The sequence below is a fragment of the Podarcis pityusensis genome, assembly GCF_964106645.2.
Source record: "Podarcis pityusensis genome assembly, chromosome: 5".
NCBI lineage: Eukaryota > Metazoa > Chordata > Lepidosauria > Squamata > Lacertidae > Podarcis > Podarcis pityusensis.
Window position 1 is genome coordinate 56,968,222 of NC_138032.1, and position 22,612 is coordinate 56,990,833.

At 39.3% G+C, this 22,612-nt stretch overlaps 1 protein-coding gene across 6 annotated transcripts in view; it reads left to right on the forward strand.

Annotated features, from left to right (window-relative positions):
* Positions 1–22,612, forward strand: part of FANK1 (fibronectin type III and ankyrin repeat domains 1) — a 33,084-nt gene that overhangs the window by 1,093 nt on the left and 9,379 nt on the right. For all 6 annotated transcript variants that reach the window (XR_013986357.1, XR_013986358.1, XR_013986359.1 and 3 more), the window contains exons 2-8: positions 10,289–10,466; positions 11,918–12,042; positions 14,747–14,828; positions 16,048–16,122; positions 17,122–17,187; positions 19,976–20,141; positions 21,941–22,084. Coding sequence is in view for 3 of the 6 variants with exons in the window: in XM_081005311.1 (XP_080861437.1) it covers positions 10,289–10,466; positions 11,918–12,042; positions 14,747–14,828; positions 16,048–16,122; positions 17,122–17,187; positions 19,976–20,141; positions 21,941–22,084 (836 nt within the window). In the remaining 3 variants the exon portion in view is untranslated. The remainder of the gene's footprint in view (positions 1–10,288; positions 10,467–11,917; positions 12,043–14,746; positions 14,829–16,047; positions 16,123–17,121; positions 17,188–19,975; positions 20,142–21,940; positions 22,085–22,612) is intronic.

The window sequence follows — 22,612 nt, forward strand, 5'->3', positions numbered from 1 at the left end:
AAGGATGATGTCGAATCAATGAAGCCTCAGAGAGCAGTGTGTATGTCGCTTGGAATAGGAGGTATCGATGGAAGAAAATGCTGGAAAGTAGGAACATGGGGACTGTGAGGAATGGGTAGCATGATTTTGCACAGCAAGGACTGAATGGGAATAGTGCTGTGAAATTCTATAGGTCAGGCACTAGAGAAAACCTGGATATTATTATTATTATTATTATTATTATTATTTTTCCATAGCTGGTAGGAAATCATACCGTTATATTGTAAACCACTAGATTTCATTCTGTTATTTAAGCTGCAACACAGTTTTACTGTATTTATCAATTGTTCATGAGAGACACAAGACATCATTATGAAACAATGAAACCTTGAAGGATCACTAGCAAAAATAGTCAGTTGCATCATTCAGGAAAACGAGCTTAATTTATCAGCATTCAGAATGTGCATTTAAAACCCATTGACTAATTTCTGAAGAAATATATCCTTCATTTGCTGGATTTACTGCCTCCATCAGCAAACAGAAATTTTCATACAAGTAAACCTCACACAATAGGGGCAAGGGGAAATAAAAAAAGTCCTTGATCCCAAAGTAGTGATCATTTAGACCAGAGGTGGGAAAACCTTTTTCATATAAAGTTTCATACCCGTAGTGGGCAGGGTCAAGGCCAGTAGTGAATGGGGGACATGCCATTTGTTTTAGACGCTATGTATGATGAAAGCTTATCAACACCATATCAGAGCAAGCAAAATTTAACTGGGTACATTCCGCATCACCCCAAATTCAGTCACTGGTTATTTCTATTTACAGTGGTACCTCAGGTTACATACGTTTCAGGTTACATACGCTTCAGGTTACAGACTCCGCTAAGCCAGAAATAGTACCTCGGGTTAAGAACTTTGTTCAGGACGAGAACAGAAATTGTGTTCTGGCAGCGCGGCGGGAACAGGAGGCCCCATTAGCTAAAGTGGTGCTTCAGGTTAAGAACGGACCTCCGGAATGAATTAAGTACTTAACCCGAGGTACCACTGTATTTGGTCTTTCATAAACCAGAGGAATGTGAAAGGTACAGTGGTACCTCGGGTTAAGTACTTAATTCATTCCAGAGAAAGAGGGACGCGGGTGGCGCTGTGGGTAAAACCTCAGTGCCTAGGACTTGCCGATCGCATGGTCGGCGGTTCAAATCCCCGCAGCGGGGTGAGCTCCCGTCATTCAGTCCCAGCTCCTGCCCACCTAGCAGTTCGAAAGCACCCTTAGGTGCAAGTAGATAAATAGGTACCGCTTTATAGCGGGAAGGTAAACGGCGTTTCCGTGTGCTGCGCTGGTGCTGGCTCGCCAGAGCAGCTTCGTAACGCTGGCCATGTGACCCGGAAGTGTCTTCGGACAGCGCTGGCTCCCGGCCTCTTAAGTGAGATGAGCGCACAACCCTAGAGTCGGACACGACTGGCCCGTATGGGCAGGGGTACCTTTACCTTTAAACCAGAGGAATGGGGTAGTGATGTTGATAAGACTCTTCCGAACCCCAGCGGACCACAGTTAAGACCCACCCTTTGCAAACTTATCCAAACTGGAGGTGCTTTCACGAAATTGTGATTGGTGTCTAGAGCCTGGACAAAACCCCAACAAATGTTGATTTAAACGAATATTTTGCTTTGAGAAATATTTTGTATTTGTATGATTTGTTCAGTCGTTCAACAGTGGGGTTTCCCTCATTAAGGCTGCAAACATATACACATTTGCTCAGGTCTTACTGGGGAGAGGTTCTTCAGATGTTAATGTGTATTCATTCACCTACTTCAAAATATAGTTGGCCAAACCTGTTATATCTGGGGGAATTTCTGCTCATTCTGCTGAGTAGGGTCCACAACTTCCACCCCAAAGACTTGCACTTATGGCAGAGTGTAAAGCAACCCCCACCTCATCTCAGAAGTTGGAGGCACACTGTTCAGGGTTTGATAATCCCCTGTTCAGGAGGCAGCAAATACACTTAAACTACCAGCTTATTAACACATAACTATGCTCTTTGCGTCACAAATTAAAGTTGGTTAACTGCAAATTAAAGTGGCTATCTGTGTGGCTAGTTCTTTACCCGCCAGCTTATAGGGGTATTGGGCTACTTCACTGTTGTACGAACACTGGAAAGGCACAGTAGCTCTAGTAAGACATAAAATAAAATAGGCACCTGTATTTCATGTTGGAATCTTGCCTTTCATAACAATGGAATATCTGTGTCAGTTTTTGATTGAGATTTATTCACGTCAGAACCTTTAGATCTTGCTTCCTAAGCTACTCATCACATTTACACCAAAAGGTTTAAGTTAAGTGTTCTGTTCTACATAAGAATATGTGTGTGTGTGTGTGTGAATGTATATGTAGTTGCTGCTAATGGAAAGGTTTGTTCGATAAATGAGGTGTCTCTTGTTAAGAGCGTATGTACTTCTGTGAGGAGGAAAAGGCCAGCAAGCTTGTTATCAGGTTTTATTGCAGCTCTCCCAAGAAAAAATTTTCCTTTTCCTGCTGTTAGATTTCTTTGGTGTCAGACAAATATTATATATGCCTTATCGGCTTAATGAGAAAAGCTGTAAGAGAATATAAAACTTAAAAATAAAATAAAATCTGAATTGTGCCCAAGGTATTTAGTCATCACTTCTGATCTGATCACTTATTTATGTAGTAACTTTATTAGCATAATGAAATAAAATTTTAAAATAGATAATTAAAAGCCAGCATGCCATTAGTTGTTTAAATTAATTAAACCTGGATATTTTTAGTAATCTATGAAGTTTTTTTGTTTGTTTTTTATGAAAGTCTGAATGCATCCACCTTTCCTATATGCAGCAGTGTGGCAGAGCTCTGCCATTCATATTACCTCTTTCCTGTTGAGTTGCTGCAGCATACCAGGAACGAGAGAAGAGAGAGAGAGAGGGAGAGAGAGAGCGGGGGAAGTGTTGCAAGGTTGTGTGATGCAAATGTGCCAGCAGAAGCATGGACACATTTGCCACACCCCTCTGTTCTATTTTGCTGTAGTGACTCAGCCAGACAGAGGTCAGGTGAATGGTGCAACCCCAGCACATCATCCGCTGCTGCCTGTGTGACATGCATGTGGAACAGTCCTCTGGATGTTGCTGAACTATATTCCCCATCAGCCCCAGCCAGCATGGCAATAGTCAAGGCTAAATGGGAATTGTAGTTAAACAATTTTGGAGGGCCAAAGCTTTCCCACTTCCACTACATGGAATATAGAGCTTTCCAGTATTTTTTCTGTGGCAACTGGAGTACAGTGGTACCTCGGGTTAAGAACTTAATTCGTTCTGGAGGTCTGTTCTTAACCTGAAACTGTTCTTAACCTGAGGTACCACTTTAGCTAATGGGGCCTCCCGCTGCCGCCACGTGATTTCTGTTCTTATTCTGAAGCAACGTTCTTAACCCGAGGTACTATTTCTGGGTTAGCGGAGTCTGTAACCTGATGCATATGTAACCTTAAGCGTCTGTAACCCGAGGTACCACTGTAAAATGAATGGTTGTGGAACTGCAGTCTCACATATCTCTGTTATACTGTATCTAACCCCCCCGCCCCAGAACTGAACTGTCCATGATAGGCGATACAATTCCATTTTGAGGAACCTATTTTATCTGTGCTCCATCCTGTAATTGGTTAATTAAATAATCATCCTGAATTATAACCATGACTGTCCTAAGGGCTTGGGGTGGTTACAGAAATTATTTGTCACAGTATGTACTTAGCAGGCCACTACACGCAATATAGGAAAGATGTGTTCACAATATAATAATTTATTAGATTAATATAACTGTCCATCAATAAAAAAATCCTAAATGACTTACAACAAAATATCAAAAACAGAGAGGAATTCAATGACCTAATGTGATTGTTCTGTCAGCAGAACAGTGCCATTTATGCTTGCCAGACAGAAATATCTCCCCCCTTCTCCCCCCATGTGCTGCTTTGAGGGTTCTCTTGAACCCCCCTAGCTGATTTGAGGGTGGGCATGATGGGACGCGGGTGGCACTGTGGTCTAAACCACTGAGCCTAGGGCTTGCCAATCAGAAGGTCGGCGGTTTGAATCCCAGTGATGGGATGAGCTCCTGTTGCTCAGTCGCTGCTCCTGCCCACCTAGCAGTTCAAAAGCATGTCAAGTGCAAGTAGATAAATAGGTACCGCTCTGGCGGGAAGGTAAATGACATTTCTGTGCGCTGCTCTGGTTTGCCAGAAGCGTCTTAGTCATGCTGGCCACATGACCCGGAAGCTGTCTGTGGACAAACGCCGGCTCCCTCAGCCTATAGAGGCGTGCAACCCCAGAGTCATCCGCGACTGGACCTAATGGTCAGGGGTGCCTTTACCTATGAGGGGACACACTAGGGGGATGAAAGGCCCATTGTGCTAGTGGGATTTGTGCTGACTCCTGTTTGTACAATTACTTAGTTGAATCCAGCCCAAAGTACAGTGAAAAACATTTTTGCATAGAAGCAGCATAAAAGGTATAACCCTAATTGAAAACTTCTTAAAAGAGGATGTAAAGAACATGATTTTTACTTTGTGCTGCGAAACTAAAGAAGGTTCCAGATGAGCAACTCTCAGGAGGTTCTATAGTTGAGGTGCCAACACTAGAAATACCTTCATCGTAACTATATGCCTTCCTTCAGTTACCGGGTGCACCCTGGTTAGGGTCTTAATATAAGATCTTAAGGTTTAAGCAGGCAGAAGGTGGTGATCTTAAGCCACTTAGGATGTTAAAACCCACAATTTAAATTGCTCCTGGAAATAGACTGGGAGCCAATACAACTGGTAAAACATCTAGTATCAATTAGTAATCTTGGGGCTCTATTTTGAAACAACTGCAATTTCTGGACTGCTTTCAATGGAAGCCCCTTGTATACTGCATTGCAGTAGTCTAAACAGGCTGTTACATTCATCACTTACCTGCCCCTTCACTAATCTCCCCTTCAAATATTATGTATTTTTTTAAAGCTGCTATTTAAGGTATTTATATACTCTCTCTCTCTCTCTCTCTCTCTGTGTGTGTGTGTGTGTGTGTGTTTATGTTAATGTTATTGACCATGCCATGGGACACATAGGAATCATTATCATCATTCATTATCTCATTCATGAATTCCATCCTATGAGACATCCCAGAGTAATTTACAATGTAATAGAACAATGGCATATATAAAAACAGCAATATCATTTGCATATATAAAAGCATACATATAAATCAGAATAACACCACTTATATTAAATTAATTTGAATCCAATACAGATGCTAAGTCTCCACTTAGCAGGTTGTCTTCAAATGGGAAAGAAAGGACAATAGAGAAGGCACTGCTAAACATGTTGCTAACACATATTTTTTCCTATTATGTGAAGTAGCTCTAAATTAGTGGAAAAGGAGGAACCAAACAAGGAAAACTAAGCAGAATCTGGCATATATAAATACATTTAAGCATCCTAATTATGGCTTCTATAACAATTCCTAATTGACTTCCTGCTAGAAAAGGATAGTGACAGGAACCAGACTGTCCCTGCCAGTTTTTCTTTTTAAAGTATGCGTGCATATGATAGAGTTGTATAAATTATCTTGTCAGCTACTCAGCACTCTTACTGAACAGTTCCATAAAGTGCTGTTGTTGCCACCTGAACTGAACAGTTTTGCACACTACTGAAAGTCATCCACTTCCTATGAGTATCCACCCCACCTCCTTGCCATCCAGAAAAGAGTTTTTCTGCTTTGTTTTTTAAAGCAAAAATAGTCTTTTTAAAAATAATAATAATAATTAATTTGGTTTTCAGATTAAAGTTTTACAATCACATATCCAACATACAACGTAAAGGCAAGATTCCAAAGAATCTCCTGGACTTCCCTCCTCACATTTGTGGGTCCTATTAATCATTTCCAATTCCAAGGTGCTGAGGTCCCTTCACCCCCCCCCAGTAAAATATTTGAGGGAGCCGGGCCCCGCAAAGTTAATGGGCATTGCCATTCAAACGGGGGGGGGGGGGTATGCCGTGTCTTGTGATCGATTATGTGGGGCAGGGCTTACTTTGCCCCCCCCCCCAATAATTTACTCAGGTTGGCAGCCCTGGGCAGTGGCCTCTGTGATGCCAAAATTCAGTGTCCCCCTGTACCTCTCCTTCCATTCTACATCATAGTTGTGGCACTCCCAAGGCTCTGCAGCCAGGATGGCCGAACCGGTTACGCTCCCCTAAATCCTTCTCTGATTTGATCTGTATTGGAAAGTGGAAGGGACAGAACACATCTAAGCTAGGGGTGGGAAATATTTTTCAGCCTGTGCTTTCCTCATGAGGAACCTTCTGAGAGCCACATGCCAACAATGGGCAGTCCAGAGGCAGAACTGTGCAGAACAGTGGATATGACTCTTGCCTCACAAATGTCAGAGGTTACCAGACATGCACATATTTCTACCCAGGCAAGCTGGAATCAAGGACACATTCCAGTCAGGAGTGGGTGGAGCAGGGTTGGTGAGGGATGGGGCCTGGTGAAGAGTTACAAGGGCTGGATAGAGATGCCTGGAGGGCCACATTTGGTCCTTAGGCCTGCGGCTCCCAAGGGCTGATCTAAGTCATCTGTAGAAGCTGCTATGTAGAAGATGTACGCTTGCTGTTTTGTTACTTTTGACATTCCATGTGTTTTTGCCTCATCATTTTTCTTTCCCCCAAAGCAAGTGTTGTATAGAGAACGAAGACTTTCGTTCAAAGTGATTCTGCTTAAGTACAGTGGTACCTCAGGTTACATACGCTTTAGGTTACATACGCTTCAGGTTACAGACTCCGCTAACCCAAAAATAGTGCTTCAGGTTAAGAACTTTGCTTCAGGATGAGAACAGAAATTGTGCTCCAGCGGCGCGGCGGCAGCAGGAGGCCCCATTAGCTAAAGTGGTGCTTCAGGTTAAGAACAGTTTCAGGTTGAGTACAGACCTCCGGAACGAATTAAGTACTTAACCCGAGGTACCACTGTAATTGGTTTCAATAATTAAGCAGATTTTAAAAGATGTAATCAATTCTATTTAATTTTTCATTATTCATGAGTTTCAGATGTCTCCAGAGAATTTAAACTCCCAAATTGACTTTGTAGCAAGAGATTATAAGGTTGACCAATTTGGAACTTTGTCTGGGTGATAGAGGCAGTATCGGTAATTAGATAGATGAACCTGATCTTTCCCTGTTCACTATAAAAGGATAGTGGAGTGAGCTGCGCCATCGCTGTCTTTTTTCTTTCTTGTCATTTTAAGGATATGCCACTGAGCTATATGAATATCTGTACTGTATGAAAATTATGTAGCAGCTTTCACTGCAAAAATAATTAGGACAAAAGCTTATGATTTCCTGATGAGGTGGTTCTTTATGTTTTTAAGTCATAGTTTTAGTGTATTGACACTGAATTTAACTTTCCAGATGCAAGACAATCAATAGGACAACCTCATAACTCACAATGTTTCTGTTTCCTGTCTATGATGTCATAAAGCTCCATGTTGGTCATAGCAATGAAATGAATATTAAACAAGCTGTTTCTGGTTGAGCTGAAGGTCAAGCCACTGTTAATCTGGTTTCAAATATTTTGTGTGTTTTTAAATAGACCAGCTACTCTTTTGGGCATCATAATGATAGATTTTATGCAAATATTTTGCATTTTGGCATAATCTTTTCAGACAATTAATAAACTAACAATATAATAAAGCAATTATTTCCACATTTAACCAAAACAAGAAGTAAAGAATATAGGTTTTGATATTTTTGATATTTTCTCCAACAAAGGGTCTTGTTGGAGAACAAGTATGACCGGCACAAATTCGTTTGGAGATGCTTTTGTCATCTTTGGAATGTCTATGGCAGGACAAGCTGTGTGAAGTGAATGTTTGCCTGCTACAAAGCTGTCATGGGGCCTCTGTCTGTTAAATGTGCCAAGCAGAATGATCAGAACTTGGTTTACTGGAAATAGAACTCATATGCTCCTATAACTTTTCATTAAGTGAAATGTAATATAATATTGTAGGTAATCTTAGCTACCTTAGAATGAATTACCTGAATTATTCCAATATATACCTTATCCTGAACTTAACGGAACACAGTGTAGTGTGTCTTATAATGTGCTAATACCTTTATGAGAAAAGGAAAGTGCACAGCGCATAGGATTAGTGATGGTGTGAATTTGGAATATGAACTCACCTAGTTTGGAAAGCCAAAACCCATTACAAACCAGACCCAGGCCTTTCAAGGATCAGCTGGTAATGAAATTCATCCTTGCTACCTGCTAGCTCCCTTCGCCAGTATTTTAATCCACTTTCAAAGCAAAAAGGTTATTCTTGGAAAGGGGAGTAACTGATGATAGGGAGGGCTCACTAGAGACAGTACTGGTCATTCTGACACTCAGGATTGTATTTTTTTGCCCAAGGCATTGGAATTTGTAAGTTCTTTTGCTTCCTTCACTGAATTTTGGGGAGAGTAAATAACAAGTTCCCCAGCTTGTTATTTCCTGCTGGGGAACATGGGATCTTAGTTTCCTTGGCTGCTCTGGAGTTCTAAATTCCCATGCTCCCCAAAAGCATATGATGTTCCCAAACATGCTGTGGAGTGTTATTTCCAGGCTGGCAAGGGTTTTCCTGTTTCTAGCCTGCTCTCCCTGTCACTGGCTGTCTCCTACTCCTTCTCAAAAGTAAGCATATTTGGAGTGAAGGGTGAGGGGAACTGGCAAGTTTCTAGTTTTCTCAAAAATAAAAGAAGATTGAGGTTTGTGTGCATAGGGTTATTGATTTCAAGGGATTTTCACCCATCGTTGCATATGATAGTTTAAACTTGGATACCCTAGTATACAACATTTTGCATGTCAAAATAACCCTTCTGTAATCATCAACTATCTTTACAGTATGCATCCTTCCCTGTATTGAATGTTAAATTGAGAAGCTGATGTATTGCTTCAAGTTAGCATCAGTTGTTTGAGAAGATGGTAGAATCATAGAATTGTAGAGTTTGAAGGGGTCCTGATGTTCATGTAGTCCAACCCACGGCAATGTAGGAATCTCAACACATAGTCCCCAAGCTGATTTCAAACCATACCAGATCCTGCTTAGCTTTGCACATGTGCTAGCGGTTTTTATTGTTACATCTTTAGGAGGCAATGCCAGTTTGTTTCTTGGCTCTGAATTATATCAGTGTTTGATGAATAGCCACATTCCACCCCCCTTCCCCTTGTTTACTATGGACCAGATGGGCAAAATTCCATCTTACTATAGGAGTAACATACCTGAATGTCTTTATAATGGATGCCTGTTGCCTCTAGTTAGAGTATCTGCTTTGCTTTCATTCTGAGCGATGGTCCACTTATGCCTACAACAGAATAGGTGTTTAGTGACAAACTACCCCCAAGTCTAAGGGTTTACATTAAGTCTATTGACTAATTATTTTTTCTTTTTTAAAGGAACATAATTTTAAGCACTGAGAAAGTAATATTTCCACTATACAGTACTTGCTAAAATGGTCACTAAGGACAGGCTGACAGAAATATGGAATGCTTTATGAAATTTGTTTGTCATCCTTGTGCTGGGGCCACGCTAATCTTCTGTGTATTTTTCCAATTTTTCTATAGATTATTTGCATTTATAAAATGTAAGACATGTTTGATTGGTCGCTTAACTAATACACTTGCTGAAAAGATGTGAAACTGCAGATACAGATAGTATTTTCTGGGGAAAAAGTAATTGTTCCTTGTGTGTGACACAAAGGGTGGTTATGCAGAATGGGGCCTTCTTGGTAGTGGTGCTGAGACTCTAGAATTCCCTCCCTGGGGAGATGCACCTTGCTGCTTTTTTGATGGCATACAGATTCCAAGTTAAAACTATCCTGTTTAAAAGCCATTTGTGAGAAAGTTATTTAAAAATTAAGTTGTATGTTGCTGCTGTTTTGTATTTGCTATGTGGACATTTGTATTTGCTATGTGTTATAATTTTATTTCTTGGAGGTTATTGCTTACTTATTCTCAACTATCTTGTGGATATTTTGTGATCAAAAGGAAAGATATAAATATTCCACAAAAACAAATAAATGCTTAGGCTGTGCAAACGTTTGTCACAGCAGCTGAAGTCCATAGATACAATGCAAAATGGTTTACAGTTCTGTTTATTGTATTGCTGCAAAGTGGGGGAAGGTACAAAAGATTAAATAATGCAGAGATTGTCCTACAGTGCTTTTGCAGTCCTAGCCATATTCCTGTTTGAATCAAGATAAGTATCAGACATGTGAAATGATGTAATTCATTTGTAGGAAGACATTCCATCTCAAAACCACGCCCTCCAGTTGTAGTTGTACGCCATGTGAGCCACCACAATATTCACCTTAGTTGGGACTTGGAAGAACAACGAAAAGGTCCTCAGGAACAATGGTTAAAATTTTCAGTTGAAGAAGAGGACACGAAGTTGCATAAATATGGTCTAATTTATACGTAAGTGAAGTTGTGCTGCCCCCTACAAAATAATTTGAAAGCTTGGATAACAAAGCTGACATACTTAACATAAATCAGTGGTTCTGAAAATGGTCTTTGTGGTTGTAGGTGTAACAAGAGTATGTCAATACTTCCATGCATTGCAGACTCTTCCCCTAAATCTGTACCTCTCAGTGCAACAAGTACCACTCAGATGACTTGAAAGGGGAAGGTTCTATAATCATGGAATCAAATCATTGATGGGTCTGACTTGTTGCTGTTGGATCCCGAGTGTGGACCACATAACCCTTCTTCATCCAGTAGTTCTCGTGTTGCTTTTTGTGGCTAAAGCATAACTCCTTCACTATTTTACTCTTGTTTCTTTGCTTCTAACTTTATGATTTAATTTGTAAAAAGTTTTCTTAATTGTTGAAAAGGTCAGTCCATTAAACGATAAAATTGATCTTCCTCTTGATTTTCGGGGGGGGGGGTTTATTATCAGTTACATTGAGCATTTGGAGAGGTGGTTTATGTGTTGTAAAAGTAAAATAAATAAATTGACTGCAGTGCTACATAAGCTGCCAGTGGTCCCCTGACTGCTCTGAGGTTTGCTCTGAGAGATCATACGTTCTGTTGTCATCAGAAAATTTCTATGTAGAGTTTGTCACTAGGTGGCAGAATTAGACTGTTTGAATACTACCTATTTCATCATATGTCAAGCTACATATCTTATACTATAAACAGTACTTTAAAATTTAAAGCATTCTGAGCATTCTAGGAAACAATCTCTTTACAATGTCAGACAGCTTAGAAGGATTTTTGCTTTTTAGTTAAAGCAGTAGCACATGGCAAAGTAATGGTAATTCTGATAGACATTTTTTGGTATTCCAAATATTATATGAAGACATTAAATTAAAATATTCAAACCTGAACTTTTGCCCTTAAAAATGTGCTGGGAGTATATATTTGATGACATTTATGTAGATGTTCTAGTTACTGTTTTTGAAGACCTGAAGTCCTTGGGTGATATCCAACATAAGTCATACTCAGAGTAGACCAATTGAAATGGTAGATTTCACAGAGTCTACTCTGAGTATGACAGATATTGGCTATCGCCATTTCTTTCCTTTTGGGTTTTAAAGTATGTACAGCTTAGGTATTCATGTAGGTTTGAGAAAACTTTGGATTTGTATGTGCAGTTAGGGCAAATGAATTTGCAGATGGATTCACAGTGGCACAACAATAATGTGCATTTAAAAAGAACAATTTTGGCACATATTTCCCATCTAAGCGGATGGGTTTTTTCCCCAGTGACCTTCATACATTCACAGTAACAGGTGTTTGGTACTTGGTTTTTAGTACCATTCGTATTTTTAATTTTATTTTTAGAGTTAGTCTTGTATAAACAAAACATGTGAAAATGATTTTAAAAATTTTTTTTTGGGGGGGGAAATAACATTACTCTCTTTTAGGGGCTATGCTCAACAGCATGTGGTGGAAGGTCTTGAACCTAGAACAACCTACAGATTTCGGCTTAAAGTGACAGATCCTTCAGGGGAGTCTGCTTACAGTACACCTGTTTGTGTAACCACAACGAGTAAGTTGGCAATTCATTGTTCATTCTAAGTATGCACAATATAAATTTGATTTCTACCCAATGAAAATAGCTATTAAATGGAAAGCAGTTTATTAAGTAAATTTAACATGCAGCACTGCTCTCAATTAAGCATTTTTATGCAGTATCTTATTTGGGATACATTTTAGACCTTTTGTATTTGGTATTTCTCACTGTTATCTAAACTGGGGAAAAACCCTTATCTTAAAATGTTTGCTTGCTTTTTTGATGTTGTCTTCTCGCTTTTCAGTCCTTGGCTGCCCAAATTAGAAAACAGGACAAGAAACCTCATCAGTTTCATAAAGTCTCCGTGCTCTTTAATGAACTGAGCTAGGCATCCAGACAGTATTGATTATTTAGGAATTCAGTCTACAAAAATATTATCTGTGGTGATCCCACAATGAATCACTACATCTGGGTGGCTAGCTAAAATCCAGCCATTAGGAACAACATGTACCACTTTGTGTCCTTTTGAAGATACATGTCTAGTAAGAAGCGTGCTTCTTGGCAGCAGAACTACTTGTCCTGGGAGTTAAGAATGGAGTGTTGTATATTCCAGTCCTCAAGAAATCCATGCACCTCTCCACACTCCCTGAATTGGGAGTAAATTATCCTGTTGAAGTTAATAGACTTCTGTATTGTACCAAATAGGTTCACAGCCAAAAGCTTTCAACTGATTCACCGATTTCCCATTGTGCTCTAGCCCATGGTGAGCTATCCTAGAACATTTTAGTGAAAGTATGGCTGAATCCCTTTGCCATTGCTTCCTATGTAACCACCAGAAGCCATTAGACTTTAGCATCTTAATATAACACGCTCACATTTCTCCAAAGGCCGCCATTCCTGAATTGAAACCTTGTTCTGAAAACAGTGAGTTTTCGGGGGGGGGGGGGTCTGGGAAATAATCCTATGCAAATTAGGGTAAACATTTCAGTTTGCATTGGAAAAAATTCTGATACCTAGAGAATGATCTAATTGAGCATGCTTATTTTACTTACATTCAGTTAACAAAGCAAAACACTTTGAATGTACAAAGCTTGCCAAATATTGTATCAGCAATTGGCATCCATTTGTTGTTACTAATGTGTTTATGAAATGGAAAATTTTCCTCAGGAAAAGAAAGCATTGGAAAGAATTCTGCCCGTCATTATCTAAAAATATGTTATGCGTTTAGCATGCTCATAGTTCATTTTAATATTGCACTTCACATAATGTTTGCTTTCTAAATAGCATAATGGATTTGGATAAAAATCTGAATTGTAAAAACAGGATTTTCCTATACAATGCACAGCTTTATTATATGTAAATATCCAAATCCATTCATATTCATATTTCATAGCTTCGTTGTTTTAATGTGCATGTTAGGAATATGCACATTAAAACAAAACGTCTCCTTTGGTTTAGCATTTGCATTCAGCTGGAAAAAGCCTTCATAAATCAGAATGCAAGTACTTTGAAAAAGGGTGTGATGCTGCTTCTTTTTTTCCTCAGGTAAAATACAAGAAAGTCCTGTTTAAATGAGGCGTGCAATTTTAATCAATTGGTCCCTAAAATAGAAAGACAAACAGCTGCTGCCTGTTAATTGGAGAATGTCTTCACCAATGAGTTCATCATTTATTCAGTTTTCAATAGAGCCTTCAGTTCCATAAATAAAATTCTTATAGCCACATTAGAATACATTGCTCTGTTCATCTGCAACCCAGTACCATTTTATGAAGGATTTATTTCCGAAGACAAAAGCATGACCTTCACCTATCCGGATTCCTTTTGTTTATCCAGTAATCACATTTATTGTGTGGACACAATTTTAATGAGTAACTATGTCAACCTTAAGCTTCTTGTCTGAAAGTTTTATGTACTGCATATATTTTTTAATATAACTTCAAAGAGAGAATGATTGTACATTTTAAATTGTTTCTCTTAGCGTTTGGTTCTTTTAATTATTTGCTCCTACACACCCAAAGAATTGTTTTTGAGAACTGTCATAGAGGTAAACTATGGTCAATATGGGAGCAGCATGTCCTTAATAGAAAAGGTCTCCTCAAAGACATAATAAAGGGCTATAAACATAAATTGAAATAAAAGCATACACCTGTTTTGTCCAAATGCATTATTCATACAACAACCCCAATATTATTATCCACTCCATATTGCAGATGGTGGGGAAGGCATTAGAACTACAGTGGTACCTCGCAAGACGAATGCCTCGCAAGACAGAAAACTCGCAAAACGAAAGGGTTTTTCGTTTTTTGAGTTGCTTCGCAAGACGATTTTCCCTATGGGCTTGCTTTGCAAGACGGAAACGTCTTGCAAGTTTGTTTCCTTTTTCTTAAAACCGTTAATACAGTTGCGACTTGACTTTGAGGAGCAACTCATAGCACGCGGTGTGGTAGCCTTTTTTGAGGTTTTTGAAGACTTTGGTGATTTTTGAAGCTTTTCCAAAACTTTTCTGACACCGTGCTTCGCAAGACGAAAAAAACCGCCTTTGAAAAGTCACCTTTGAAATATTTCATCTTTCTGCTAAACAGTGATAAAAGGTCTATTGTTTAATTTAGGAGCCTGGGAGGTGTCCAGATGCTGTTCTGAAAAATGTGAAAGCTAGTTATTTGACAGCATTTTAATAGCTGACAGAGTGCCAGCAGAACAATTTTTTATCCATCCTGCTTTCATGCATTGTTTTCTTCAGGTGAACCAATGAGTGGAGACCATCTCCATCGTGCTGTTAGCAGAAATGATGTAGATCAAGTCCTTACTATTCTTAAAGGAAGGTGAGAAATGATTCACCTTTTAAAATCTTCATATCTATGTAATAATGAGTGAAAGATAATGACAATTGCATGACAAATTGTGCTCATTTTTCCTGTCTCCTAAATATTAATGTTAAGCTTATATGTTAAGCTCAACATGATAGATTTCTAGTTGCAAATTATGGTGTTACAGAAATGGGTGCTAATATGTATATGTATGTGTGTGTATGTATGTATGTATGTGTATAGATATATATAGATGCACGCGCACATGCGCGTGCGCGCACACACACACACAGATATATTATAACATTGCCCCCTGTGTGTAAGTAGAAGGCAGGCATTCTATATAACTGACAATTCCCTTTCCTAGTGACGGCACTAGTGAGAGCTGGTGTGGTGTAGTAGTTAAGAGCGGTAGTCTCGAAATCTGGGGAACCGGGTTCGTGTCTCTGCTTCTCCACATGCAGCTGCTGGGTTATCTTGGGCTATTCACACTTCTTTGAAGTCTCTCAGCCTCACTCACATCACAGACTGTGTGTTGTGGGGGAGGAAGCGATAGGAGAATGTTAGCCGCTTTGAGACTCCTTCGGGTAGTGATAAAGTGGAATATCAAATCCAAACTCTTCTACTCTATCAGAAAATGCCACTGCAAAAGGTCCTCAATCCTTGGGAATATTTTTTCAGAGAATTTAGAGGTTGATATCAGAAATGGGAGCTTAAAAGTACCCTTTCATGGGAAAAAAACATACTGTGCTTCTTGGATCTAAGCCATATAATTCTTTTAAGTTATGAAAGGCAGCAATGATCCATGAAGTTGTGTGCTGAGGAGCACTAATCAAGGCAGACTCGGTGCTCTTGTTGTTGGGCACTGCAAGGTGAGCAGCAAAAACATGAAGATTACTATATGAGCATTGTGCAGCTGCTGACTGGCCAGTGCATGGTGTAAATTGTGGGCCATGATGTAAGTGGCCCAGTCTACTTGCTTGTCAGCAGGTCATAACTGCAGGGTGCTGACCTAGTAGGTTCATAGCTTCCTGCCATCTTGCAGTGCCTATAAGTAAGAACACTGTGCCCCCACCTCCTCCATTGGGACACAGTGGTGGCAACTTTAATGGATCCTTACCACTGATGAATAGGCAGAATATGCACCTACGTACGTTGAGAAACATTGGAGAAGAACTGTAGTGATGGAAATGTTTGAAATGATAACGCGTCTACTTTTTTCTTTTTTGAAAAGGCAAGTGGTGGTAGATACACTCAATAAACTAGGATTTACAGCGTTGATGGTGGCTTCACAAAAAGGATATACTAGGTAGTATTGTAATATTTCTTTTACCTTTCTTGTATGAGACTCTGTACAGATCAGAATATTTAGTTATAGTTCTCATTAGTTTCGTGGTTTGGGGTGTGTGTGATATGAAGCTGCCATTATCTGCTTGAAATTCAGGGATAGCTGATTGATGACCCATTGTAATATCTAAACGCAAACCAATTTTATCTGGCCCTCCACTGACTACCTAATCCCTCCCCCAGCAAAAAAATAAGTAACAAGATTCCCCACTTCAAATTCCTCTTGCTCTCTTTCATATTGCATGCATTATATGTATTTATACATGTTATATGTACTGCTATGCCTGGGCGTATATGATTCATTACTGTGAATGTTTGACTAGACAGCAACAATTTTATTATGGGGTATTGGAATCACTGACAGAACAGTAGCCTTCAAAACTGCAGAAGGTGGCCACCTCCCCTTTCAGATGTATTAATTTTGGGATTTCCTCCTCCCCCCCTTAATTCCTTAAATACTATTTTATAGCTACAGGCCTGAAACTGATAATTTATTTAGTGTTCAGAGTATGTTCTTTCACATTCATCCTCATAACATGACAGTGCAATGAATAATTATTATTTGTTTTGTAGACTGAGAGCTAAGACTGAAGAACAGTGTCTTGCTCTTGCTCAAAATTACCTAGTTAATTATAAACAAAGTTTGGCTTGAAACCAGAATTTTGTACAGTACTCTAGTCAATGGATCACATCAACTTTATATTCTAGACTGGGATAACTTGCTGCAGCAGTTGCTATTGTTTATAGTTGTATTGACTTACAAGGCAAGCTGTTAGTTGATAAATAATTTCAGTGTGGCATATGAATTTGCGCATGGTTTGAAGACAGTGGTCAGTTTGCCACATAACAATTTCTTACTATAGCAGCCATCAAAATTGGCACTCTAACTGAATATTCTTTATATGTCCTGGCAAGCTGCTGGTTGCTGAAAAATAATATAATGCAAATGTTTTTTATCTAGACTTGCACAGATTTTGGTAGAAAATGGAGCAGATGTGAACCGGAAGAATGCCAGTGGGAAAGACAGGTAATAAATGCAGTACATTGCTTCATCAGATAACATGGCGGATGTTGATATTGTGGACTTAAAAAGTATATTTAATGCAAACCTGTGTCCATGGGGGAGGAAATTTCACTGGGATACTGTCTGCATCAGTAATAATGCCTTAACTGATTCTGATCTGAAATAGAACTCTTAATTTTGCAGCTTTTGTTCCCCGGCTGTTGTTGATACTTTGAGGCCTGGGCAACACAATGCTGCCATTCTCCCACCACCTGTAGGCAATGGCAGCAGTACATACATAGCTTAGCCCAGGCATCCCTAACCTTCGGCCCTCCAGATGTTTTGGACTACAGTTCCCATCATCCGTGACCGCTGGTCCTGTTAGCTAGGGATCATGGGAATTGTAGGCCAAAACATCTGGAGGGCCGCAGGTTGGGGATGCCTGGCTTAGCCTAACATTCTGTATCGGAGCTTGACATCATTTCTCTACTACATGGTCCTTGATGGTGATGGGAAACACAACATGACATGGATGGAGGAGCAGTAAAATGTGGAACAGCATGGGTGCAACATTTGTGAACAGCAACAGAAAAAGCAGATTAAAATTATTATTTTCTGGGGAGGGATTGGTTTTAGAGCCCATAAACCCTCAATTTTGACCCATGTGTGGCACTTCAATTTTCCTTGGAATGAATGATAGCCATTAATTTAAATGGCAGAAAGTAAAGGTATGCATTCAGAGGCACACATGGACTAGGCTGAGGCTGATAACTGAAATGAGAAGCAAGTTTCTCTCTTCTCAGGTGTTGCAGATTGCAGCCCATTTATAATGGGAGTGATGGTTGTGACAGCCTCTACTGACACTACTCTGATTTGGGTTCTGTTTCTTGGTTTGTTTGTTTGTTTTTTACAATCACACGGTATATATAAGTTTATGAAATAAATATGAAAATAAATTATGAAATTGGTTATAACAGTGTATGACATGGTAAAAACTGTGCATATATATATATATATATATATATATATATATAGCATGAGATATATTTGCATTTCTATTATTTAGTGGATTATACTTTTGCCATTCTATGAAGCTTGTTAAAATTTGTTTTAGTTGTTTGTTTCCTTAAATACCACTTTTGTATGCAAAGGGCCATTGTGCTCTTTCCCAAATATTCAGTCTGTTTAGTGCACGCAACACTCTTACTGACCAGGAAGGACTTTAAAGTAGTAAAGTAAGCCAATAGATACATATAATTTAGGACAACCAGTCAAATTAGCAAGTGAACCATGTTCATCAGCCAGCAGAATGAACTTCTGCTCAATGGGACTTCCTTTTTCTCTCCTTCAAACAAATGCAGATAGAAGCCCCGTTTAGACCTTCCGCTTTCAGCCTGAGAAGGTCAGGGACTCAGCAAGCAGGGATGGGGTTATAGGGAGTATGGTTGGCATACACCCTGTCCAGGCAGAATGTCCAGCCAGGGCTAGTTACTCATTTTATGGCCCAAATCAATAATAGTGTCTGTTGGGTTTCCCCAAGTGTTTAATAAACAACAAGGGTGTTCCGCTCTGTTTTTTTTTAAATAATTTCTGACAGAATTAGTTTGATAAATACAGTTATTTTACTATCTCCTCAAGACACGTCCTTATCAGAGCCTTTCCTGGACCACCTCTAGCCTCAACTCGCTTCTGATCAGTTGACATATCACCTACTAATTACTAACTTTTCATTTGCCCGCACTTTGTCTTTCATATCTGTTTTGGCAGTCTAATGTCGATCCTAAACTATTCAGGCAGTTTCTGGTTCTGGCATTTGGTGTGGATTGTACTATGTTGAGAGTACCATGTTGAAAGTATCAGCAGTATATATAAAAGAATCTTCCTGAACACAAAAGTGTGGTGATTTTCTAAAAGTAAATTTGTCCAAAGACCTCCAAAAAGCAGTCTATACAAATCAGAGGAAAATACAGAATTACAGCAGTTAGATGTCAGCATATAAGCAGCAGCAAGAAATAAGATACAATAACTCATAGAATAACAATACAATTTTTTAATAACTTGGTCTATGAGCCAGTTAATTTCTAGTATTACTTAGATATCTACACAAAATCATGCAAGTTTTCTTCCCAATGATATTTTAAGTTAATCTGAAAGGCCTGCTTTTAAAGGTGTTTCATAAGTGGTACTAGATGTCCCTGGTAATGTTGGCTGATGTTCTGTGGTTGGGAAATCGTAAATCTTACACTGAAGTCAATATGTTGTGCCTTCAGTTGATGTCTAGGATTTTGTTCTCTATGGAAATATTAAAATGAAGTAATGTCTCAAAAGATTCAACAGAATCCTCAGTGATACACACTGAACTGCAGATGTTAGCAGTTACTAGGAAAATGTTCTTTTGGTTTTTTCTTTGGCTATTTTTGCTAACCCCAGTTATACATTTCACAAAAGCCCTTATTTTATATATATAAAGGCTTCTTTTACAATTATCAGCCCATTTTGTCCATCTGGACAATTGGATATTGTGTTTTGGTATTGTACTACCATTTCCTTTTAGCACTGTGAACAAGTTCTTCTAATAGCTTGTTTACATATACTTTATGTAGGCTTCAGTTTTACTAGTAATATAATAGTGATTATATCAGTGGTCATATAACATAGCAATATACAGTCATAAAATGGTGTTTAACAGAAAATTAACCAACTTAGAAGAGTATTTAGACTAAGGTGTGGCTCACTTAAACAGTACTTAATTTTCTATAAACTGCAAAATAACAATGTTTTATGTTAATAAGTAGTGTTTTTTGTTTCTTAGTTTAATGATAGCTTGTTATGCTGGTCACCTGGACATTGCTAAGTATCTCAGATCCCAGGGAGCTTCTTGGTTATCCAGAGATCTTGGGGGATGTACAGCTATGCACTGGGCTGCTGACGGAGGACATGTCGATGTTATTGAGTGGATGGTCAAGGATGGTTGTCAGGTATGGTGTTCATCTGCATACTTTGAAGCAGTTTATCAGATGTGTACATGCCACTGTATATAGGTGTGCTGTTAATCATTATGGAATGCTGCACCAGTTGTTGCCGTAATTTCAAGGTTATGAAGAAATTGCATTACCTGCTTTAAAAAGCTTGTATATAACTTTAATAGTCATTGGTTACTGTATTTGAAACTAATCTTGTTTACATAAGAGGATACTTGGTGGAATAGATTCAAATGACCAAATAAATATATTCTAGGTTTGAAAAAAAGTACAAATTTTGGTTGAATCCAGTGTGTGCCTGAGTGAAAGACACTTGTGCAATGTGACTTTCCCATCCTGTCCTCCCCACTGTGATCTTCTGTGCTCCCCACAAAGCTATCCACTCTGACAAGCTGCTTCTATACTATTTTTTATCATTTCCACTGTATTCCTCTGTGCCACATCCTTTCCTAAGGATTTTCCAGCCCTCAGGAGAGGCATTTGAAAGGCCCAGAGGACTGCAATGGAGAATGGAGGTGCTTGAGCTTGTTTGGAGGTTCTAGCAGGGGAGCGCAGCTATCGTATACCCTTGACTGAAGAACGGTACACTCCTTCTATCTGGGATGGTTGTCCTCTTCCACTGAGCGCGCAGCTTCAGGAGGGACGCACATGGAGCGGTGAGGGAGGAAGGGGACACCCGCCTAGACAGCCAGATCAGCTGAATCAACCCTGGCAATCAATGGGGTGACAGATGTCGCAGCCAGATCGCCCTCACATCAAACATACTCTATCTATTTTCTAAAGTTTGATGAATTCTGATCGTGTGACCCATTTGTTCTCGGTAGATAAAGGCAAACTTTCCCCTGTTGTTGGAGTCACCAACAAGATGATCCCTGAAATAATTTTTAAAAACCAGGAAGAGGAAGTTCAGTTGACTATATACATTATTGGATTGTATCCAGTACTGTTTTTCATGGGCAGGGTGGGCTTCTTCTCATACAATAGGACTCTACCTCCCTATCTCTACCCCCCCTGCAGCTTCCTGTATACCCTGAAAATCTGCTCTGGAGTGTTGGGAACCCTCTGGGACAGAATTTTAGGGTATTGGGGAACTGCAGTCGAGTAAAGTGAGTGGAAGTCTGCTTGTACAATACTTGATTCCACCCAGTGTATTGGAAGAACTAATAAATTAGGAATTATAATACAAAATGAACATCAAATATTATGTTGAGTCAATTTGAAAAACACAAACACACAAAATATAAGTGCAACACCTGCAAATGTAACAGGGAAATAAATGTAAATTGTAAGTTAAAAATATGGAATGAATGGGCATTATCTTGACCAATAATGCTACCACTGCTGTTGCTATTACTACACTTTTATCAGCAGCATGCTGTGCACTCTGCAGATAACAGTAATGACACCCTCCTTGCCAAGAAGTGTTCAATCAAAATAAAATGGAGAGGATGAAACTGAAAAGCAAAGCTGTATTAAGGCCAGCGAGTCTGTAAAATAAGACTGAATTTGGTTACCTGGCGGAAGAAGGCCCTGACAATGTCAAGTGGTCTAGGAATGATTTTATGGAAGGAATAGATTGTGGGAGAATGAATTGGGCTGATATATAGAAAGGGCTAAGGAGGCTGCTCCAGGCATCGAGAACTGCACAGCATGAGAAATAAATTGCTGGAACAAGCAGGAAAGAGTGATGCTGAAGATAGGTAATAAGCTCAGCAAGTATTCAATAGAACAGAAATCTTGTCAATTTTCATTGAATTCATGTTTCAAGTATCAGAAGAACATCCTTTCTTTGACAGATTGATCCTAAAGACACAGGCTTGGAGTGGACTCCGCTGATGAGACTATGTGCAATAACAGGAAAAGCAGATGTGGCCACAACTTTACTAGACGCTGGAGCTGATGTGAATGCAAAAGATAAGGATGGCAAGACACCTCTCATGGTATGCTCTGCTGCTAAGCAGTGTGCTGGGATATTTTGGAATACACTTTGCAACCTCATGGAAAAGTGCTGTGTGAAAAGCAACTCCAAATCCAGAGTTCTCCTTTTTGTACACTTTCCCCCAATATTTTTGTAGTTCACTAGGGTTTATATACACTATACGTTGTGGTTTTTGTGGTGCAAGTCTCCAATAAAAAACACAACTGTGTAAAAAGCATATGTTAGTGAGAAGTGTGCACAAAAATATATATTTGTGAGAAAAATGCACACAAATGCTTTATATTAAGGAAAATTGCTGGCAAACGTGTATATTAGGTTAAATGCACCAAAATGTACTCAAATTTTCACAGACATATGCAGAAATGAGGTGAACTGAAGACTGGAAAAAATAAGAAACTGAAATCAACAGGTTCATCCACTCCTGCCACTAGCACAATGTGGGGCTGCACTAGACTTTCTGCTAGGGGTCTGCACAGCAGTCCATGGAACTGCACTAATACATAGATACTCAAACTTTTGTCTGCTCTTA